Raw genomic sequence first — 21,960 nt, forward strand, 5'->3', positions numbered from 1 at the left:
AAAAAAGAAACAGTTTCTCCCTAAACAAAGAGCAGATTGTTAATTCCTACTCATGGTCACAAGAGGAAAACCAAGAAATAACTAGGTTATTTTATAGCTTGGGAGATTTAGCATACACATTAGGAATATGCTTTCCAACCTAAAGGATTGTTAAATACCAAAATGGGTTAGCTTGGAAGGCCATGGACCAGAAAGGCTTTAGGAAATGGGAAGTTTTATGAGCATTTAAGCATACTTGCATTTAGGATGGTCTAGGATACAGCTGATCAGCTCAGTGGGGGATGAAGCACCAATCTCCTGAATTCCCAGACAGCTCCTCAGTGCCACGATTCCACAGGGGTACAGCTGCCCTTAGCCTGGTACAATACAAACAATCCTGAAGGCAAATGACCAACCTGAAACAATTGTACAACTGACTAAATTAAAGAGAAAGGAAATGTCCTCACAATTTTCTTACTACTCTTTATCTCAAAGTTATGTATTAAATTGGGTCAGACAAGAAAACAAACATCATATTCTGATGCAATCCAGTCCTGTCTGTTTTGCCCACATCACTGTTTCTTTTTCCCTATCTTGATTACAGATCAGAGTAGTCCAGGCTTAAAATTGTAGTTGTCAGAACAAGAGGTCACTTGAGTCATTGCAATTTCCAGAAATGTGGCTTATGCCCTCAGAATTTTCTCTGGCAAGGTTTTATTGAAAATTAAACATATTCCATATCACCCTGTTTTTGCAAAACTTTAAAAGAGCTGACAAAGTGGGACAGAATGGCTGAAGGGTTTCTGCTTGGGTTTTTCTGACTTCATAAACATTAGAACAATACATTCCTGGTTTGGCCACTTTTATGGCTGACTGCCTGCACTTCTGGTAAAGAAATGTTTAAATGAACCAAACTGTAAACTGATGCCCTATTGCAGTCATGGTGACTGCAGCACCCCATTAGAGAGGGCAAAACATTTTGATTTGCCTTGGAACCAAACTCTTCACTGCTGTAACTCCTTTGATCTGTGTAAACCTGACTTTTGCTTTTTTAGTTTTTCAAATTGCAGCTTGAGTTTTCACATGTATTTTTTTATGGTAAAAATTACATTTGTCTGTAAAAATATAAACCCTGATCTGAATGCACTCTTGGTCACCTAATACTGTAAAATTAGAAACTGAAAGCTGAAATGACACATTCAAGAATATATAGTCATTCTAATTCATGTTAGAGGAAACAAAACGAAAAAATCATGAGATAGAATTCACTTATTTTTTCCCTTAAATACCAATCTTATTCCCACAGTAGGATTACTATCTAGTAAGTCTAGCTAGTGTCTAGAAAGCTTATTTTCAAATGTGCACCAATACTTTGCCCATTAAGTATAATCTGTAAAGATGAATGTGGAATACAGATGTTAAAAACATTACATCAAATTCTGGTCCAAACCAAATTATATTCCTACTTTGTACCAGTAAATCCCCAGCACAGGTTAAAAGGCATAACCAGCACCCAACAGAATAAAAGCTGAGCACTGGGAAAAAGCTTTACTGTATCAACCACACTGAAGCAGGAATAAAAAATACTAGCATGAAAAAACAGTAGAAAGTAAGCTACAGTTATTCTCTAAATAGCAGGGAAAAAAGTACATATTATCTGTGGTTCTCAAATGCTTCAGAAGATTGCAGAGTATTTAGTGGAAATCTTTCAAAATTGCCAACTAAACTGATGGACATCTTGTTTGTACATGTTACATTACCAAAATTGGGCATTGCTATATTTAAATGAGATTTTGTGGAAGCTTTTCAGGTCTTACCAGTTTCAGACTAAACCAAAGAGTGGTTCATTGAAATTGAAACATTTTACAGTCAGTCTGGCCTAAAGACAAGCCTTAAGTGACTTTAATTTTGGAATTGTTTCAATTGAAAAAAGAAAGTTTAAAGTTGCTATGCTACTTATGTTAATTTGGTTTTGCTACACACAATTTTTTCCCAGCTTTTATATTTATTAGTTATATTTCCAAGATTTTAATATCTGCCTCTAATTCTTTTTTCATTTATTTTGTATTCTAGATGGGTTGTGAGAGGTGTAGTCCAGGTGGGAAAGGCTGCATTACAATGTTCAGAAAGTATGCTATAAAATGTAATTCTTAGCAGCATCAGCTGTAACTTCATGGGCTAACAGCAGCTAATATATGAATCTAGCATCTGGGACAGTGTCACACCAATAAGCCTGTTAATTTACAACAAGATTTTAATTTTTATTTATAAATAAATAAATAAATAAATATCTATATATCTATATCTATATCATATATATATATATATATATATATATATATATATATATATATATATATATATATAAACTGACTGTGGTCCTCACACACCCTAACATACCCACTTCTTACTGTTCAAAGAGAGCCCATTTTAAGCAAAAATGATACATGCCTTACATGAACACAGTTGTCCTAAAATCTGCAGCTTTATCTTTCAGGTCCAGCAGTAATTCCTGTGTTTTCCTGGTTCTGTAACCTTTATACAACCACGGAGGCCAATCCCAACAAATCTGTAAAAAAACCCCATGTTTCCCCACTTTATGAACACAATTCACCCTCACAGACTATTAAGCCTGATCTAGTTCACTAGCAGGCCCAGCTCGTGGCTCTAATAATTTTGCTCTTTGAGTTAATTATTTTTACACATTCCTTGCTTTGTAGTACTTTGTATTTGTAGTTACAAAGCACCTTGGGGTGGGGGGCAGACAGACCACTCTTGCCCATCTTCCTCCACTCACTAAACAGTTGCACAAGTTTGGGTTCTTAGGTAACTCTCTAAAAGACTTGGATGTTTTTATTATTAGTCTTGTTTTGAAACTCTGTATACCCCACCGGAGAAGACAAAGCCTTCCACCTCACACTCATCCTCTTCAGTCATGGGGATGACTCTTACTTCACTGTTTGAAGGAATCACATACTTTCTACAAATTTTGTGTATCCAGGACCCCTAAGTGAATTCATGGCCTTTCACCTGAAAGGATCCGTCTTTCCTGATCAAACTGCTCTTCCAGGAACAGCAGCATGTTTCAAAACACTCAGATTCTCCTGGTAGTGACAGCTCCTATGGAAAGGGTGGTGAGAGGGCAGTCATTACAGTAGGATTGCAGGCCTGAGCAAATTGAAAGCTGATTTTAGGGTATTTGCAGTCCCCTGAAACAAATGCTCTTGTATTGGCCATTTGAAAGTGAAAATTGTACTATGCATGCCTGGTTAGTCCATCAGATGTGCTGGAAAAGTGGTGGCTTTATAGAGTGGCACAGCTGAAAATGAAGCCCCAAGAGGAGGTTACAAATTACTGCTCTGTGCTTTCCCCAGTTTAGGGGAGGTGACGTCTTGGGGATCCCATCTTAGATAAAAAGACATAGGATAAAAGGCTGAAATAAATGACTCATGATCATTAGCTTCTTAGTCATGGGAGAACTACAAAAAGCACCTACAGCTGGTTAGATTTGCATGCTGTGCATTCATCCTGTGGCCTCAGTGAGTTTCTCAGTGGAAGGAACAGAGCCTGATCAGCGAGCTGGAAATGCAGCTCTGCAGGATGCTGCCTGCCCTCCTCAGTGACTCTGATGATTACTTCATTAGGTTGTTTAATGGAGCAAATTTTCTACCTACACCTAGATTTTAAACAAGATTGCTCTTATTCTAACTTTCCATATATTCACCAACTTCAAATCTTTCCAGAAATGACAAAAGTAGAGCAGCAGCAAGCTGTATTACTCTCAACTGACTTCACTGCCTTTAGTTCAGGCAATCTGAGTTGTCCTGATATTTAAAGTGACCCATGAAACTGCTCTTTACATTCAGAACCAAAAATATTATTTCAGGATTTTGAGAAAAAGAGATATGTACAAGTAATTAAAATGTAGAAAACAAAAGTGAGGGTGTTTACGGTAAAATATTGAGGTGTTCTTATGGTACCTAAATAACTGTAACCTCACTTCAGAGGGAACTCACACAACAATCAGAAAATTGGAATTAAGGTATTTGGTTCACTTAGCTTTTAAGTAATTAAAACTGGTTTCTAAAGATGTATTTACATTTTTATGTAATTTTTTTCCCAGACTGAGAATACCACTCAAGGCTATTATTCATGGAGTTCTTAAAACAAAACTTTGTAGAAACATTCATTTTGCACAATAAGGGACATATAACTCATTAGCTAACCTCATCAGGCTCCCAGTCCACAAAGCAGTATACAGCATCTAATCTGAGGTCCTTAAGCAATTTAGAGCATGAAAACTAAACAAGCTTCTTGTTCCCATAACCAAGAGCCACAGTCCCACAGTTTGTGTGCCCAGCACCACCCTGCACATTTCCCTACCCACAGTCCCTACTAGGAATGTGTGAACGTGTAAAACCTTCTGCAACTGCAAGGCACTGATGTTTTCTGTGGCCAAGGAGCAAGGTAAGAAAATGGGTTTGGCAAGTAGTGAACACAGAATCAATCAGCATCAGGAGGGCCCTTAAAGATCATCTAGTCCAACCCTCTGCCACAGTCAGGGACATCTTTTCCTGCCATGGAGGAGGTTGCACTAAGTCTCATCCAAACCTGAACATTTCCAGGGATGGGGTGTCCACAACTTCACCTGGGCAATCTGTTCCTGTGTCTCACCCACCCCTCACCATAAAACATTTCTTCCTTATAAGCAATCTAATCTACTCCCTTACAGTTTAAACTATTGGCCTTTCTTCTACCACCACAGGCCTCAGTAAAAAGTCATACTCCATCTTTCATACAAGCCACCTTTAAGTCAAGAAAGGTCACAATAGTGTATTCCTGTAGCCCTCTCTTCTCCAGGCTGGGCAAATCCAACTCTCTCAGCCTGTCCTCAACACGAAAGGTGCTCCAGCCCTTTGTGACCCTCTTCTGACACTGCTCCAACAGGTCTGTTTCTTTCCTGTGCAGAAGATGCCAGACCCGGATGCAGAACTCCAGGTGGGGTCTCATGAGAACAAAGAAAGAGGGGCAGAATGCCCTCCCTCTCCCTGCTGCCACACTGCTTTGGATGCAGCCCAGGACACAAATGGCTTTCTGGGCAGAGAGTGCACACTGCCAGGTCATGTCCAGCTCTCCTCCACCAGCATCCCCAAGTCCTCATCAGGGCTGTTCTCAATCCCTCCATCCACCAGCCTGTACTGATACTGGGGATTGTCCCAGTCCAGATGGAGGACCTTCCTCTTGGCCTTGTTGAACCCCATGGGTTCATCTTGATCTCCTGAGGCTTCTGAAGGACACTGCCAAGTGCAGACTGTTTCTGCAGCAATTGAACTGTCCCCACCAGTCTGCAGCTGCTTCCTGCCCTAGGGCCAAAGCTAAAAGCAATGTGTGAGCTACAACTGACAATTAACATTAGCTGGCTTTTGTGCCTCTGAAAAGCAAACCACTCATTTACATGCCTTCAAAAAGATACTTATGGAAAATAAAGTATAAAATGGAAATTAGAAGGTCTAGGTGAGAATTTGACAAGCAAATACTCATTGATGTAAGGAAAATTAAAGGGAACTTTATTATAATATTAAAGATGCAAATTATGGATCAATGGCACTCCCAGGCAAATAAAAACAACAATTACAAAGAATAAAGCCTCTGTATGCCTATTCAAACACCAGTTTCAGAAAAACACAAAGAAGTGTAATAAGGATTGTAAGAAGTTGGGCATATATTTTACATGAAAGGATATTAAATACACTTCTCACCTTGGAACAAGGAAAGTGTGATAAATGTATATAAAATCCTGAGTGGAGAATGATAATGCACTTTTTTCTTAACTTAAAAACTACAGTACACCACATAAAATTATCAGGCGGGAGAATTAAATAGACAGATGTACTCTTTCCCATTTATTAAATCATTAAACAAATTATCATAGGATTTTTTGGATTAAAAAAAAATTAGTATATTCCAGATTGTCTTGATTCCTTAATTTTATAATCTGGAAGAGTTGCAAGAACAGAAAAAAAACCTTTTATGTTTTTATATATGCTCTCTTTCAGCATCTATTACTGGCTACTGTGAGAGGCAAGATGTTATTTAGATGGACCTTTGATCTGACTGGCTTAGTGAGTCTGAAGTTTTACACAAAACAAATAATCACCCATGTTTAGCAATTTTTTCCCTAGCAGAGAACATTGATTACAATAATATTTTTCTTGTAATAAAAATACAAAAACAGCAGAAGGATTACAGAGGAAATAACATAGATGTTATAAACTGATAAATTTAAAATAAAACATGGGCAGGGTACATCCAACAGTGTAAGAATGAGAATGTTCATGGGCTAGCATACAAACCTTCTCATTAAAATCATCTAACTATCTAATAGTACTTTAAGTCAGTAACATGTGTATATATCCACAAAAATATGGCTAAAAAAGATTTCTAGGAACTATAAAATAAGGATCTTTATTACTAGGTGAAGTGGTTGACACAGTCTCTAATGACAGACTTATGAAACGCCTGACCATGATCATGATAAGCCAAACACCTCTGGCCATGCAAAGGAAAACCACACTCCTGAGTGTCCTGAGAAAATGGAAAAAACAGTGCATATACATTACTTCTGGGTTTTAAAGTTGGTTTTTCAAAGGCCTCCTCAGAAGATGTTCAGGAAAAGCTACAAGCATGATCTAGAGGATAGAAAGCAGCTTCTCTGAAGAAAAATTTAAAAGATTAATTATGATTGACTTAGGAAAGAGCACAGAAGACTAAATGTGCTATAGGAAAGATGGAGCAGGAGTTTGAAATGAATTCAAAGCAATTAAATGATGGAAGTTTCTTAAATAATTCTCTAACTTTTCTCTTACTTCTCATGTACCCTGTAATTAGACTGTGATAAAAAAGGTCTTTGAGCCTAAAACTTAAAAAGGAATTAAACATTTTTATGGATTTTGAGAATATGTATAGTTCTAATTAATCTGAATACCCTGGAATATTAAATGTTACACTTTGAGGATAAATCAGTCTCTGACTATCAGAGATCAGAATGAAACCTGACATTGAAGACAGGTGCACAGTATCATTATTTGGCAACCACAAGGCTACTTGCACCTTTCTCAGAAGCTGACCAAAGTTCTTTGGAACTTACCATTTTTGAAGGTACAACAATGCCTCCATATGCAATTTTAAGTAAATTTTTGGTTTCTGTACTCCTGCTGTGATAAGACAAATTATTTGTGCTGTGGGAAGAGGTGGAATCAAGCCTAGTTGCAGCATTCCTCAGTTTTGGACTGATGTCATTTCTAGTGGAATGAGGAGTCAATGGCCCAAAATGGGAGAAAGAGGAAGAGGACAGTAAAAGGTGCCTTTTTGTTTAGAACCCAGGGCAGACTGGGCTATTAAAAAAATCAACACTAGTTAGAAGGGCTTTTAGAAAAAGACACAAAAAATACAGAAAATAGATTACCATTGTCATACTGTGCTAGTGTAATCACCTAACACTGCAGTAATATTCTACTTAAAAACAGTGTCTTCCTGAGAAAAAAATCAAGTACTTTTAGTAATAACTCTTATGATTGAGAAATCTAGTGACTGCTTTCTTCTAAAAATACATGTACTGTCTTTCAAAACGAGAATGTAATGCTTTCATTTGTAGCTGTACACACCTAATGTAATAACACTCAGTTTATTGTTGCAGTACTGAATGCATAACTTAGCTGCGTACTTCCCCCCTATTTTTGTACTTATAACATTGTAGAAATAACACATGCATAGCAGAATTGATTCTGTGGCATTTTACCATGTCCCACTGAGCTGGGAACCAAGCCTGCAAAATCATACTCATGAGAATATTCCCCCCAAGTCAGGTCAGAGAATAAAAGCTCCTCACATGAGTAAGGCTACAGGAATAGACTGCAGGAGGTCAAGGTCAGTGGTGAGTTTTGGCTGAGTCAGGGTTGGAGGATAAGGCCCTTATGAATCCTATAAATAGCTCATTGTTAAAAGAGGCCAGACCTAATTCTGGAAGTATTTTGGAAGAAGAAACCATTGCGTGACTGATGACGTGCACCTACCCAAGCCTCTCTGCTTTATTAATGTGACATTTGTTTGGAACCAACATATAATAAATAAAAGATATTTTTAGGATGTGCCAGGGAAATGTATTCAGATTTTTAGAGAATAATTTGAGTATATTAAAAATGCTGCACAGTATCAAAGAAATGGTTGTTAGAGTACACAAGTAAGTGTTAAAAAGCAGTGGATTGATCCTGATGGAAACAGAAAAGCAGGCCAAGCAGGCTAACAGTAGGTTTTACTCACCTGACTTCAACCAGCTAAAAGCTCATACCTAGCCTCCTTTTACAGTAAGTCAAGGGAAGCAGGTGTCTCTAGTACCATTAACCACGTCCTAAGGTTGCAGTTAGGCAGAAACTGACACTGACCTAAGTGAGCACCAGCATCAGGAAAAGCAGTGTCCCCAAGGTCTTCTGCCCAGAATGAGTGGTTTATTCCAGTTCTGCAGAGTGACTGAGTGACTTCATTTTTGTTGACATAAGGGTTCAGTAACCTTGATAGATAGCTGACATTACTGAAACCATCCTCTTCCACCTCCTTCTTTCTTCCCTCAAGGTTACTTCTCAGTTGGATCAGCCCTCTGGTCTGGAAACTATGCCAGCAGTGGCTGGGCAATGGACCAGAGCAATGCTGGGCAAAAATGACTGCTTCTTTCAAGTTGAATGTCAGAGGAAAGCATTTTGCAAAGAGTCTGGATGAGCCATGTGAGTCTAACACTTCACTGCCACCAGTACAGGGAGATCTTCTGTTCCATTCCCTCCCTGCTGCCAGGGCCACACAACCACTGCTTCCCTCTGCAATGGCTGTGGACTTGGAAAGGCCTTCTGTCACTGGAGACACCTTCAGATACTGGTAGAGAATTAAACCATTTAAAAAGTAAATAGATTTTAGTGTGTCAGCCAGTACAGCTGGATCACAGAGGTGTTAGATGGACAGCAGAGCTGGCAAATGAAGAAAGAGGCTGAATGACCTGGGGATGAGGAAGGGAAAAGAAAACAAGAAGGGAATGAAGTCTGGGTCCATCCTTTCAACAGTCATGAGCTGTTAGATCAGCTGCCCATCAAACTGCACCCTCAGGGCCCCCTTCCATATTACACTGGATATGATCTAATTGGAGGCAGACATGGGAAGGGACAGTGCCACTTTCCTCCAGGCTTTCAGCTGCACATTCCCAATAGGCAGGGGAGCAGAAGTGAGGGGAGAGGAGAGCCAGCATCCACAATCAGAGAAAATGCACCATAAATTAACTGTTAAAACTGGGTGGTTTCAGTTACTCTCTGGAGTTCTTATATTTCCTCATTAACTAAAAGGATCCTAGACAAAAAAAAACCCCTCACACTAGAACCCTATTTTAAAGGTGCCTGAAGGTCAGTGAGACAAAAGTCAGAGTGATGTGTTCATCCTGTGCTGTCCCTGTCTATAGTCTCCATCCTACAGCACCTTACATTTTGAAGGAATGCATTTGTGCTAAATATTTCTTTCATTTTACAAGAAAAATTATAATGGAAAGACATCCAAAAAGTGTAAGAAATAGGAGCTCATCTGCTGATACATACATTATGATACTAATTACCAAGATAATTGCAACTCTGTTGCTAAGTATTGACACTGTCCTCTTGCAATTCAAAATGAAATCCAAACTGAAACATCACAAAGGAAAAAAACACCAAGTTTCTAAACCCTGCTGATGAATCCCAATCAGGCTGGAGCAGAAGAATAAACATAGAGCCAAGAGCTCCTCCAACAGCTGTTGAGACAGTGTGTGCTCACAGGGCTTTCATCAGCACTAGCAGGGGTTGTCTCTGGAAAGAACAAAGGAGCCTCAGAGCCTGGGCCATGGAGGGAGAAGCAGCGGAAACACAAATGTCACTTCGATGACAGTCAGAGACTTCCCTAAGTCCCATTCTCTTCCTCTCCCTCACTTTGAGGAATACCTTAACTGTTTCAGGAGCCTCATTCACTCATGCTCCTGGCTTGAGCATGGTACTGACTTCAGTGAAGCCATTTAAAAGAAGGTGCTGTTCAACATGAGCATGAATAGCCAGATTATTTTTTCATTAGCAGCTGAAAGACTATTTCCTATGATGAATTATTAAACAAAGCATACAAAAGCACCTCCATGAAGCACTGGCTTTCATAACAGATGCTGACTGATTTCAGTGAAATAACTCAGATCTGTGTTGATATTCAGTGATTAAAGAGACTCAAAAAAGGTATTCTCACACACTGAAATAAAGGTATTTCATTCTACTAACTCTGAACTGCACACTTTACTACTAAAATATTGATTTCAATTTGCATCTTATTTGTGTTGCCAAGAGGATTTAGTAAACATATTAAGCACCAACTTCAGGAAGAAATTTTGTGTATATTTTTTGTGTTTGACTGGATGAAAACATTCAAGGAAGCAACTGTCTAGACATGATGACAATAAACCCTCTATGACTGGAACAGCGGGAGAAAAGGTTGCCCTCAGTAAGCTGTACTTCCCAAAAACGTCATGACCTGTTTGCCAGGCTGTCATGTGCTCAAATAATTATTTCAGATATTCATTCTTCATAAGAAGTCCTATGTATAATTTCCTAAAGTGGAACACATGGATGGTTTATGGATCTGTGTTTTTGCCCATGAACAAAGCTTTGTTCTGTTGAGAGCTGAAAGGTGCCTTACACCAATCCATGCCATGTCAGGGGGCAATGCTTCATCAGACACACACTTGTGTCATGGCATAATTTTGTAATTCTTGCAGTATCAACTGTGTGAAAAGGGATTATAGGGACACAGGAAGTTAGCACAAAAATTGTTATTAGCAGTAAAATAATGCTGATGATGGTTATCAGCAGGGCCATTACTGCTCTCTAATGATTTCCCTGTGGTCAAGACTCAGTCCAGATAAAAATTCAAGGGAGATCCTCCTGCTACTAAGGCAGGAACAGATCTGTAAATTAAAAAGAAAATAAAAAAAGAGACAAATTAAATTTCTCTATGAGAGCTTTAGTTTCACATCCCACTCCTGGAAGTTGATCCATTGGGATCAGCTCTTGTGCCTGCACAGCTTCAGACTGGAACTAAAAACCAAAATTAAGTGAGTCAGATAATCAGAAAAGGAAACTGAGTATAAATTGAGAGCAAAATCCACAATTTAGTTTCATGATGCAAGCAAAAGTGACAAATGGGTTATAACATTTATTTCATGTGACAGAGATAAGAAAATGGGTTGTTTCTTCAAACCAAGAGCTTCTTTCTCCATCTAGCAAAGTCAGGAGATGTTATCAAAAATATATCAGGCTCTGTCTTAATTCAAAGACTGCTGAAGGGTTTTTTAGATGCATATGGATTTTTATCAACTGTTTAATTTCATGTATCAGGTTTAAGGTGGCCTGATACTCTATACTGAGTTATTTCTTGAACTCTGAATGAGTCAGCTTTGTGGTTTCTAAGGAATGTGTTGTGCTTCTAGGAAGTCAACTTGGAGCTCTGGGCCTGCAGATATGGCCTCTGATGTGCTTAGCCAGACTGATGGCTCAAGGAATACAGAGTTTTACATAATAAACATGAACTTTAGATCTGGGTACAGGAGACTTTCTCCACATGAAAATCTCCCCTTTTGCACATACTTACAGAATCAGTCAGTTCGTTGGTTTTGTTTCCCTCCTTTGCTTGCCTCTCCAGTTGTGTCATTTCCAGTTGTGCCATTCTCAAACTCATTAAATAGCCCCATCTTTTATCTTAAAAAATCCATCCATTCGGGACCTCTTGTCTGTTCTCTACTTTTGTGTCTGAAATAAATACTCCAGTCACATTTTCAAGCTTTATTTCACAACTGTGAAAATATAAGCTGAAATTCTTTCACAACCACTTGATCTAAGGAGCTTTAAGAAAAATGCTGAATACAAAACTTGTAAAACTGTAAAAGTTGGCAATATGAAGATTGAGAAGAAGAGCATGCTTGCTTTGCATTTTGATTATCAACCTGCCTTTCATCCACATTTTGCAGACATACCTGATTCTGATCTGGCCTTTTTATAGCTTCAGATCTCAGCAGTGATGGGGAAAAACTTGGTACAGGGATTAGCTCTTAGAACAGGCTCAAGCTGTTCTGTATGTTGAGCTTGGTGTGAGTCCTCACAGCCCCTCCCCACTTTTATGCCACCTTTAACTGGCTGATATCGGCCAGCACATTTCAGAAGGGAAATGGTAATTAGGCAGGCTATAGATAGCCATGGAGTAGCACCTTATCAGTGCTACAAATATTTTCAACAGCTAAAATAACCCCAAGCAAACAAACCACAAACCCCTCTAAGATTACATGCAGTTTTACCTCCTTTGCAGTTGAAAAGCACAAACAGGCCAGGCCTAGTCTGAGAGGACATCCCAAGCTTTGCCAGCAGTTTACAGACAGACAATCCATCTATTCAACAAGCAATTTCAGAGTGAACAGCCTCAGAAAACAGGGATGCTACTTGAAGTTCTGGAAAACACCTGATGCTTCCTGGGGAATCACAAGCAGGGCAACTCATCTCGGGGCCTCCTGGTTTGTGAATGCCAAGTGACTGAAGCTCACAGGCCTCACTGACAGGCTGAGACACCTGAAGTCACTCCGTGGTAAACCTTCCTAAAGGATTGCCCTTTCTTCTCTCTGGTGACCAGTGACAGCAGGGAATGGCCTGGAGCTGTGCCAGGGAAGTGTAGATTGGATATCAGGAAAAAGTTCTTCACCCAGAGGATGGAGGGACACTGGAACAGCCTCTCCAGAGAGGCGGTCACAGCACCAAGAAGCGTTTGGACAACGCTCTCAGGCGCATGGTGTGATTGTTGAGGCTGACCTGCTCAGGGCCAGGAGCGGGACTCTGATGATGTTTGTGACTCCCTTCCAACTCAGAATAGTCTGTGATTCTGTGATTCTTTCAGCCGGCCTGAGGAGGAGCCTGTGCGCCCGCTCCACGGGGAAAACGAGAGCCTTTGAGTCGGCGGGCCAGCAGCACGGAGGCGGCCGGGCGGGCAGGCTCGGAGGCGCTGTGCCGCCGCGCTAGGAAGCGGAAGGGCCGGCGGCGCCGGGAGCGGGCCGGGAGCCGCCGGAACCCCCGAGGGCCGCCCCCCACGCAGGGGGCGGGCTGAGGGCAGCGAGCCGGAGCGGCGGCGGCCCGGGCCGGGGCTATGCTGCTGCGCCTGGTGCCCGAGTTCGAGCTGCGGAGGGACGTGCTGCCCTGGCTGGCGGAGCGGGGCTGCGCCGCGGCTCTAGGTAACGCTCCGGGAGGCCGAGGAGAGCCCCATCCCTCCGGCCGGCCGGCCCTCCCTCTCTCCGGCCGCCTCCGTGCCCTCCCGCCCGCGGAGGAGCCGGGCTGCGGGGAGGCCCCCGGGTGCGGGTGCCCGGGAGACCCCCGGGCAGGCCCGCAGCGGGAGCTCCGGCCGCGGGGGCCGGTGAGGGCGGCGGGGGAGCGGCCCCGGGGCCCTCCTTGGCCCCTGGGTCCCCTCGGCCCCTGGGCCCCCCTCAGGTGCCGGGGCTCGAGGGGAGCGACCCTCGGGTGCCGGGGGACTTGAGATGGGCAAGTTTGCTGTTCTCAAGGAGTTTCTGACATCCCGAAAACACTTCTACACATCTGCTACACTCCACAGCTTGTTTCTTCTTCCTGCTTCTTCACACGTTTGAGGCTTTCTCTTTTTCTTCTCCCCTCCTCCCTGCCCCCCGCCAAAAAAAAAAAAGTTTCAGCATTACTCCCTCTCCCACACTGCTCCCCTTTCTGGGGGGAAAAGCCCCACAGCCTGAACGCTTTGGTGTGCCTGGTGAACGAGTGCTGGTTTAAAATTAGATGCAGCGTCAGCTGTCACAGCACCGTGCGATGGCCGGCATAGCGAGCGCTCGGGGTGGTGGTTGGAAAAAAGTGACCTCCCGTGCTCTTGGCACTGTGGCTTTTTGCTTGTTATTCGTCTGCAGAGCAGCTGGCTCAGTTCTGCTTTTCAGAAACTGATGAAAAACTTAATCTAATAAAATTATAATATAGTAAAAGTTATTGCTTCGGTAGAAATACCATCGATATGAAGTGTGATGAACTTGAAACGCCTTCAGTTGTTTTTACTTTACTTAAAATACTTAACTTGCTTCCTGCATTGAGGGGCTGCTTGGTGACAAACCAGAAAGTATCAGCTTGGAGAATAAGGGAATTATTTAGCAACCCATCATTTAAAAAATCTGTTAAAAACTAAAAAATACTTCACATTTTCTGCATTTGCTGAATAATTATTGAAAGGTATATTGAAGGGATCTGAGGTAAAATTCTGAAATTCTCCATGTATAATTGATTAATCTATGAATTTATTAGTTCATCAGTGATGAATTCAAAGATAAATCAATTTATATGTTAATGAAATAATGGTCTCAGAATGGCACTGACTTGTATTTGAGAAAGAGAAAATTGTATTGAGTCTTTTAAAATGTAATGGAGTCTTCATTCAGTAATGTCCCTGGTAATACAGAAGCATAAGAATCTAGTTTGGAGGGTGCATGTGATGAAATACCAGCACTGCTGTATTGCATTTTAACTTATCTGTGCATAGTGACTTCCTTCTCATGCAGTGCTGTCATATTAGGAATGTGAAGGTGGGAGGTAGGGATTTGAAAAGATTAATTTAAACATCAAAGAAATATCTAATCACAGAAAGCAAGTAATTTTTAGGAGTTATGGTACTTTCTGTCAGTGTTTTCAGATGTTACTTATTCATATTTATTATTTTCTTTCCTAAGGACTTGAAAGCACTTGATAGCATGTGAGAGCTGCTAATTGCGTGCGAGCTGGGAGTAGCTGTGATGAGAGGAAGGGAGCGGCAGGCAAAGTGAACCAGCCTTGTTCTCTTTATTCCACTTAATTTGGTATGAGCTGTGTATAATGGTCTTCAGGAAATCAAACTCTGCATGCTCCTGATTATGTTGGTAAAAGCTGTGTGCTGGGCAGGCAGGCTGGCTTGGCTCATTTGCAGCCCTTCATCTGCTGCTCTCAGCTGTGTGCATGAGGAAGAAGTTGTAGTTCTATGTGCAGGATTTTACTGCAGGAATTTCCAAGGGCAGAGACCATTGCCACTTCTTTGCCTCCATATTCCCACTGACTGTTCTCTGGAGAAGAGAAACTCTTTTCTGACACAGAACTTTTTCAGCGCCTTTAAGATGTCTGTGTCTGGTGACAGGTAAATTCATTGACATGGACCTTCTCTACCAAAATTCTGTGCTGAGGAAATATTGCATGAGAAAATGTGGAGACCGTAGTACTCATCTTGAAAGTCTGAGGTGGTTGTTAAGTTCCAGGAAGCTTCAGATAAAAAAAAGAGAACATATTACCTTTGACTCTCCCAGCTGTCACCATCTAGCCCTAACATAGTGGTACTATAGTGTACTCTGAGTGATCTGAAACCAATAGAAAGTGATGTGTTGCTCAATGTACAGGAAGGGTTTTCATTGTCCTCCCACAATCAAATGGAAAATTTACTTTCTTCTGATAATACTTGAAAACAGTTTTTTTTTCTTATCACTGCAAGCTGTACAAGCCAGTTTATAGTATCAGGCTTGTTAAACTAAGTTTCACTAAGTGTCTTCCTTCTATCAACACTTCATGATAACTGCCAAGTAAATAGTGTCAGACTTGACTAAATGCTTGCAGAAGGTTGAGGAGAGTTCTTCATGTTGATGCTTACTGAACTGCAGGCCACCTTTACTATAAAATTGAGACCAATCATACAGCTTCAACCTTACTAAGGGCAAAACTTCCATTTCCAGTACAAATTCCATCACAGATAAACACATTTTTGATGGCTGCAGTGATGAGAAAACATAAAAGCAGCATCAGGAAAGCATACATTTTTCTCACCTTGGGTACAATATTTTATCTTTTTTTCTGGTGGTTTTCTTTTTAATTTGTACTGCTTTGTCCAGATAGGCTCTTCTCTTTCTGTGTCCATCTTAGCTTCCTGCTTATTTATTTCTACTTTAACAGTACTCTTTCATTCACATCCCAAATTTTGTGTCCTCCATTGTTTAGTTCCCTGTACTTGTAGGTAGGTTGTATATATCTCTATGTGGTATTTGACCTTGTGGTTCTTTGAATTTCGGTGGGTTTTTTTCTTTATTAATTTCTTTTTGGAGGAGGAGGAGCTAAGAATGACACAGGAGAGGTAGTGTTGGTGTTATAGAAGTAATCTAAAGTCTAAAGATGTAGTTTATTTTCAGGCTTTCCTTTGAGATGCTGAAGAGGCAGGTGTGAGCAAATGATATTTTCCTCAGGTTTGTTCTCTCTTCCTGTAGTGACCAGAGGACTGCAGTATGGCTTAACTGTCTGAACCCTATGTTGTGTATAGTGAATTAATCCTAGGGGGTAATTTTGGTTTGGTTTGGTTTTTTTATTCTCTGAAAAAGCACATTCCATTTTCATAACAAAAGATAGTGGTAACTATAATAATAATTCTGATGAAGAGGTAGGTGTTTACAAAAATAATGTTTTTCTTGCATATTTTGAAGTCCCTTAACTATCTTTGTTGAAGTTATCAGATTAAAATCATGGTGTAAGAAGTACTCCCTCTTTTTCCAGAAAGGAGTCATTTTGGCTTATGCAAATAAGTATTTACAAGAAAAAATGTATTTAGCATATTTGCTTTAAGTGTGCATAAATTATAGGATGAACCAGCTGAAATGAAAATCTTGTATCTTTTTGTACTTTTTATTTCAGACACTTCTGAGAATTCATCAGCACTCTACGTTGTAAATGTTGAAAGAAATGGAAAAATTATTTATACCTGGAAGGTAAGTCCACCTTGGAATTTAATAAAAATATAGTTGAGAATAATACTCTGTGTGAATCTAATTGAGTTCTTGTAGTTTAATTTTTTTGAAGTAAGTGTTAGAACATGGAAACACAACTGATTACAACCTGGGGGGGTTGGGCAGTGGGAAAATACCTGTCTCCACTTCAGTCAAAGGTTAAGAATGATGAAATAGAGAGTAAAGTACTCACTTAAGTCCATAGGGTTTTTGCCCTTGATTTTTTGCTGGCCCAAAATCTCCCCATGAATGAAATGCAATTTCTTTAAAGCACTTCATAAACACAGAATTTCACACTCAATTTCTGAGTGAAGCCTAGCTATTAAATTCATGTGCAGTGCTTTAGTTAAATGTTTTCTCCTACTAAAATCTCTTAAGATACCATTTATCTAGCACTTTTTCTGCATATACTTTTCTGTAAGATTCATCTATAACACTTTATTGCAAGTAGTCTGAAGTAACCCCTGTTTATTTGATGTCTTGAAGTATCTAGAGCTGGCTTCTTAACATAGGATTCTGCTCTCCATGGTATATGTTTTATTTTTACTTCCAAGTGGGTTTTCTAATGGTTTTAGAAAGTGAGACTTTGTCTTCTCATTGTTCTTTTGATGAGACAAGCTGTGCTTCTTGACTGTGTAGCTCAGAGGAGTTTGTAGATCCAGCTGGATCCTTGAGGATCTTGGATCTTGAGGAGTACAGAAATGAGATGAACTCCAGTAGAGTAGGGGTGCCTTTCATTCCTCTCTGGCTCAGCAATGCTAAAACTCTCCAGCTTCCCTAGGGTTAAGGGAAGAGGTGAGGCCTTCACCAAGGCCTTAACTTTAATATGCTTTCACTGTGGGTGGATGTTTCCTTTACTACAAGCATAGGGAGGGGAGTCTGTACAGAACAACAATAACCATAAAAACAATTCTAAAGAGTGTGTCAAAGTTTGGGGTTTTTTTTCATTGCTTAAGACTCTACAAGACTTAATACAAATAACCATGTAGCTCAGCAGGAGATCTGGTACTCTGTGTGTGTGGTGTTCCTGCTTTGTAGCACCTGTGGAATCTCACACTAGGCTTTTTTGGGCCTCTTTCAGTGTAAATGCCTTGTGTGCTCTTCAGGCTCTTGCTGGCACAAGGGGTGAGCTGTAGCTCCAGGTTCACATGGCTAGATGTGGGTGTGTGCCTGCATGCTGGGTGTTTAGGCTGCCACTGTAGCCTGTAGGGATGTGGCCAAGGCAGCTGGTGGAGCTTAGGGAACTGGCCCCTGCAGCCTGTTCTTTGGGAGGAGGTGTGTGGGGTGGAGGGTGTAAACTACACTGAGCTGGCCTGGCTTGTTTCCTTATGCATACAAATAGAAAACAAGCTTTGTCTTTTACATGAGAGACAGTCAAGTGTATTCTGTGTGAAACCAGGAGAAAGTGGACTCTGAGTTTTATTTCAAGCTTATTTTAGAGTGTTGTGTTGTACTGTGGTTTTGACAGTGTCTATATTTTGTGCCATTAATAGTTAATGTAGAGGAATATATTTTTAACAGAAGTGAATTTTATTTGCAAGGTAATGCAAGAATCTTCAGAGTGCACATGAAAACAAGTGTCCTAGTTTATGCCCAGTCATGGGTATTGATGTAGCTCTGTTACCAGTCTTGTGAAGTGTATTTTTCAGTATCTAAGTAAGATGGTGTTAACATTTCAAACACACTTGAAAAAAAAGTTATTTGTGAAAGCACTTGCTTAATCTTAAATTAGGAGTCCTGGAACCTGTGTCTTAATATAAAGACATTTTGTTTTCCTTGTTTAAATCAGAAGTCAAAGACTTTTGTCATTGCCCCAACAATAATGACACACTCAGAAATAGACCCCTTAGGAAGCAAATACTCAGGCTTTTGTTTCAACTTCACAAAGCACGATGCCACAAATTTGTAAATAACCACAGATCTCTGCCCTCTCCCCCTAAGCAATTGTTAAAAACAATGAAGCTCACTGTGGAAGTAGAAGCCTGTGTGGCTGGATTTAATGTCAGTAGTTTAGCAATTTAGTGCCTATACCCAGAGTACATTAATACACATCAGTTTGATTTGCTATCCAGTATATGCTGAAAAGCAGAATTTTCTTTTCCAGTATATTTGGAAAATTTAATGTATGGTAAAAATAATGTAGTAGTAATGTTTTGATTTGTAGTCCCAAACATTTGTAAGTGCTTCAAACAAAATCATCGTATATTATTTATCAGTATGCTAGAAAGGATATTTATTATGTTACTCTTCAAAGGCAGAAGGCTAATGGTGAGCTTATAAAATACTTAGCCTTCAAGCAATCACTTCCTAAGGCAGTGAAATCCTTTTTCCAGGCTGCAGCCAGATCACTGGGAGCTGATTTTTGGTGATGTTCGATGGTTCTGTGCCCTCTTTTGACTCACCAAGTTGGTGAGGTTCAGAATTCCAGCCTTAAACCTCCAGGGGCCAGAGCATCCCTACTGATTCTTGTACAGACATCTCTCTTCCTGGCCCTATTGCCTGTGACTAAAACCAGTTTAGAAGCAAAGTGAGAGAGAGGCATTAGGTTTATGCAATGGCTTGTGGGCTGTGGATTGGCCACATTTCAGCTTTATCCCATGTGTTAGTTCTAAAAGGAAAAAATAAATCTTTGTTCTCTTGGAATTAGAATTTGCTTTCTTGGAATTAGATAATTAACTGCCTGTTTATTTACAGGAGAAGGAAGTGTGTGAGGGTGTGTGTCAAGGGGCTGGGAGACCAGGGAGGTAGGGAAAAAACCCCCCAGTGTTTAACTTTGTGTATATTTATATTGCTGTTTGTTTCCATCCATAGGGAAACCAGAGAAACACTCACATTGGATTGTATGATCTTCAAACGAAGCAAAACGAGGTGAGAGCAATACCAGGTTTCTCTCTGGTGACAACTGTGCTGTAGTGTTTCAGATTTTGATGCTTTGCAACACAGTATGTTATGTCCTTAAGGGGTGTATCCTTGTTGGAAACAGAAAATATGGGATATTGGAATGATTCTCAGTAGTGTTAGAATACCCCACATTGCAGAACATCTGAGAGGCTTGAGAATAGTAAAGCATCAGGTCTGCAATCTTCATTTCTAAACAACCTTTTAAACAACAAGTCCTTTCCACTTCCCTTCATATTGCACACATGTGCCAAGAAGTAAATGTTTGGGGTTTTCTTTATATGTGTTTATTCTTGGTCTGTTTGGTGATACCATTATAAGAGATTATTTTATTCTAAAACTGAACACATTGCAATTCAGTAACTAAAATCATGACAAGTTTTTGAAGGTGTCCCCATAGTAGTATGAAATGAGTGAAATTTTGTATTTATATAAAGGTCTGCTATGCTCTAGTGGCAACATAGAGCTCAAAAGCACCATTAAAAAACAAACATGAGTAAAAGGAGAGCTATTATAATGGCAACTTGAAATGTGGTTCTTCTGGGCATGAAAAGATATGGCTTAAAGATAAAAACTGTGGGACAGCAGTGTTTTCCTAAGAAGCAATTAGATGGTTTCCTTTATGGAGTTTGAAAAAGCACAGTTATTAACATTACTGTGTTTCTCTGTAGCACCTCTATATGTTTGAGAAGAATCTGCACATAATCAGCTGTTCAATCAACAATGAAAGGACCTTATTGGGTAAATATGTGCTTTATCATTAGATATTTTTGGTCAAGATTTAGTTTAGTAGGATGATACATTTGGGTTTAGAATTACTTAAATGTAATTAAATGTTAATTAAACCTATGTGTTGCCCACAGCAATTTATGAATTTCTGTGGATCCATCACCAGATAATGTAGGTAACAACATAAAGACACAGCTGTGACAATATTGCTGTTTTAATAAATCATCTAAGACACACTGCCCCTTTGTTCACTTTCTCCTCCTGCATTTGTGCATACCTGCTACATCTAGAAGAGCTTCTGACATTCCTTTAACATAAATGTTTTTGGTAAAAGAATTGGTATGCTCATTCTTCAGGGATGTTTGATGAGATTAATGTCCAATATGCACACTCACTGTGGTTGTGTTGGTGTTTTCTTCTCCCACAGCAGTCAGCTTCTGTCAATATACAGAGGAAGAAAGAGCAACTCAGCTCTTACAGTCAGGTACTGCAAGTGGATTTTTAATACTGTTTGAAATATTGTACCTTTTTGCTTTCTTTCTCAGGTATTTCTGTTTAAAAAACAAACTTGCTTACATCAAAGAATATTATCTAAAACTTCTTCTTTTTGCAGTGTCCAAGTATTTAACCTTGCTAATTGAAATTCATCCCATTAATAATGTGAGAGTGCTAAAGGCTGTGGATAGCTGTGTTCGAGTACAGGTAAAGTATCCAACTAATCTGAAGATAAGCCAATTTAATCTGCTGTGCTAGAGAGAAAACATGGTTTAGTGCAGAAACACCTCATGTTATCTTGCAACTGTTACAGAGGTAATGTCCCCTGTTTCTTCAGAGAAATAAAGAAATGAAACCTCATAAAATGTTTGGTATAGAATATTTCTCCAACATGAAGGCTACTTTTTTATTGCTCTTCAGTCTTCCATAGTTTGCAGTTATAGTGACTGGTGACTATTAGTATGTAATAATAGCTATTTTTATTAATTAAATATAATTAGTGTGTCTGATTAAATTTAAAAATACATAAATACCCAGCAGAAAAAATACAAAAAAAATTTAGATAAATGTTCTAAACTACTTTGGTTTTTACTTATTCTGTGAAATTTTCTGTGTAGTTTCTTTATCCAGTTGAAGGCAGAAATGCTTCTAGAGAAAGTCGTCTCTTGCTAGTTTCAGAAGATAAATGTGAGTTAATGTTTTCAAAGTACATTGTCATTCTTTTACTTCAAGATGATTGTTATAGATTATATTTTTGGTAGACTTTTATTGGGGAAAAAAACCCAGGAAAAAAAAGGGTGTGAGTTATTCTAGATATTCCAAAGGTCTTTCAAAAACTGTGTCATTTACCAGATTTTTTACAATGATAACAGAATGACCATCTTTGTCTACAGTTAGTTGCTTAGCTCTTGCATTCATCAGTTATCTTTATTTCTAAAAAAGCTAAAATACACTCCTTATAGCTGCCTACATAAATCCAGAGC

At 39.7% G+C, this 21,960-nt stretch overlaps 1 protein-coding gene across 1 annotated transcript in view; it reads left to right on the plus strand.

The window, feature by feature from the left end:
• The first annotated feature begins 13,170 nt into the window (after positions 1-13,170).
• Positions 13,171-21,960, plus strand: part of GSAP (gamma-secretase activating protein) — a 44,990-nt gene continuing 36,200 nt past the window's right edge. The window contains exons 1-7 of the mRNA XM_059473230.1: positions 13,171-13,294; positions 16,764-16,837; positions 19,667-19,723; positions 20,425-20,494; positions 20,910-20,966; positions 21,096-21,184; positions 21,595-21,664. Of these exons, the coding sequence (XP_059329213.1) occupies positions 13,210-13,294; positions 16,764-16,837; positions 19,667-19,723; positions 20,425-20,494; positions 20,910-20,966; positions 21,096-21,184; positions 21,595-21,664 (502 nt within the window). The 5' untranslated portion in view covers positions 13,171-13,209. The remainder of the gene's footprint in view (positions 13,295-16,763; positions 16,838-19,666; positions 19,724-20,424; positions 20,495-20,909; positions 20,967-21,095; positions 21,185-21,594; positions 21,665-21,960) is intronic.

Source organism: Ammospiza nelsoni, chromosome 5, assembly GCF_027579445.1.
Source record: "Ammospiza nelsoni isolate bAmmNel1 chromosome 5, bAmmNel1.pri, whole genome shotgun sequence".
In the NCBI taxonomy this organism is placed as follows: Eukaryota; Metazoa; Chordata; class Aves; order Passeriformes; family Passerellidae; genus Ammospiza; species Ammospiza nelsoni.